The sequence below is a fragment of the Buceros rhinoceros genome, unplaced genomic scaffold, assembly GCF_000710305.1.
Source record: "Buceros rhinoceros silvestris isolate BGI_N320 unplaced genomic scaffold, ASM71030v1 scaffold13635, whole genome shotgun sequence".
Taxonomy (NCBI): domain Eukaryota; kingdom Metazoa; phylum Chordata; class Aves; order Bucerotiformes; family Bucerotidae; genus Buceros; species Buceros rhinoceros.
The window spans coordinates 17791-18786 of NW_010413496.1; the positions used below are offsets into that span (position 1 = coordinate 17791).

Below are 996 nucleotides of genomic sequence, written 5' to 3' on the forward strand. Positions count from 1 at the left end.
GTCGTGGTGGTCATTTGGGACCCTTCCAAGCATCTTTCTCCGTAACAAGAGAGTAAAGCAGTGGGTAGGAGCCCTCACCGCGATCGGTATTTGCTGTCTGTTGGGTTCTCTGTGTGAATGTCACATTTCATCGTGTCTTGTGTGTTAACTTTCTCTGTGTCCTCTGAATGAGCCGGTTTATTACGGAAAATTTGACTCGTTTTGTTTCCTGCAGAAAATATTGCAGCTGCTACCTGAGAGGATTTTTTATCGATGGCATTTTCGCAGCATAGGTAAGAAAGAATGGTTTAAAAACGTTCTAGTACAAATAAAATCGCTGTTTGTCTGTAGTCGCTTCCCTGGGTCTGCAAGTCCTGTTCAGCACAGAATCCCTCGGTGCTGCCATGCACGAGTGGGACTGGCACAGTTGATTTGCAGCTGAGAGCTCTTGGAGCAAATGGAACATCTTTTTGCCTGCTCTGACAGCTCGGTGTGTTCCTTGTGTCCTGTGCTTTTGGCTGCCTGCTTCATTTTTATTTTGCACGAATGCTTGTGACATTTTTGTACCCTGGGATTCACCTGGGTCCTCTTCCCTTTCTTCTCCCTCATGTGCTAGAAGCTATCGCGGTGATGGGGGGGTATAACCCAGCACCCCTTTTGCTCATGAGTCTCCCTTTGGATTGTCAGACCAACACCAAAAATGGAAATTGAGGGGGTTGTGGACTCCGTATGTGACTCTCTTGCAAAGGTGCACAAGAGTCTTTCGCAGGTGATCCTGTACAAGCCGCCCCTGCGAGCTTGTAGCGCTGATCGTGGCTTCTTGCCGGTCCGCAGACGCTGTAGGTGCGGTGTGGTGTGGTGCAGGCTGTGCTGGCCTGAGGGCACCCACTGCACGCTGCTCCACGCAGCAGCGACGTTTCCACTCCCATAGCCCCACGTTCCCCGCGCTGAGCAGGTCCGCGCTGTTGGGAAACACTCACTGCCACACTGCGGGGAGGACTGAGCGAGGAATTCCTG

The 996-nt window shown here is 51.5% G+C and overlaps 1 protein-coding gene across 1 annotated transcript in view; it reads left to right on the top strand.

The window, feature by feature from the left end:
* The window catches only part of RALGAPA2 (Ral GTPase activating protein, alpha subunit 2 (catalytic)), a gene marked incomplete at both ends in the record, with an annotated part of 56329 nt that overhangs the window by 11583 nt on the left and 43750 nt on the right, over nt 1-996 (top strand). The window contains one exon of the mRNA XM_010136774.1: nt 215-272. Within this exon, the coding sequence (XP_010135076.1) occupies nt 215-272 (58 nt within the window). The remainder of the gene's footprint in view (nt 1-214; nt 273-996) is intronic.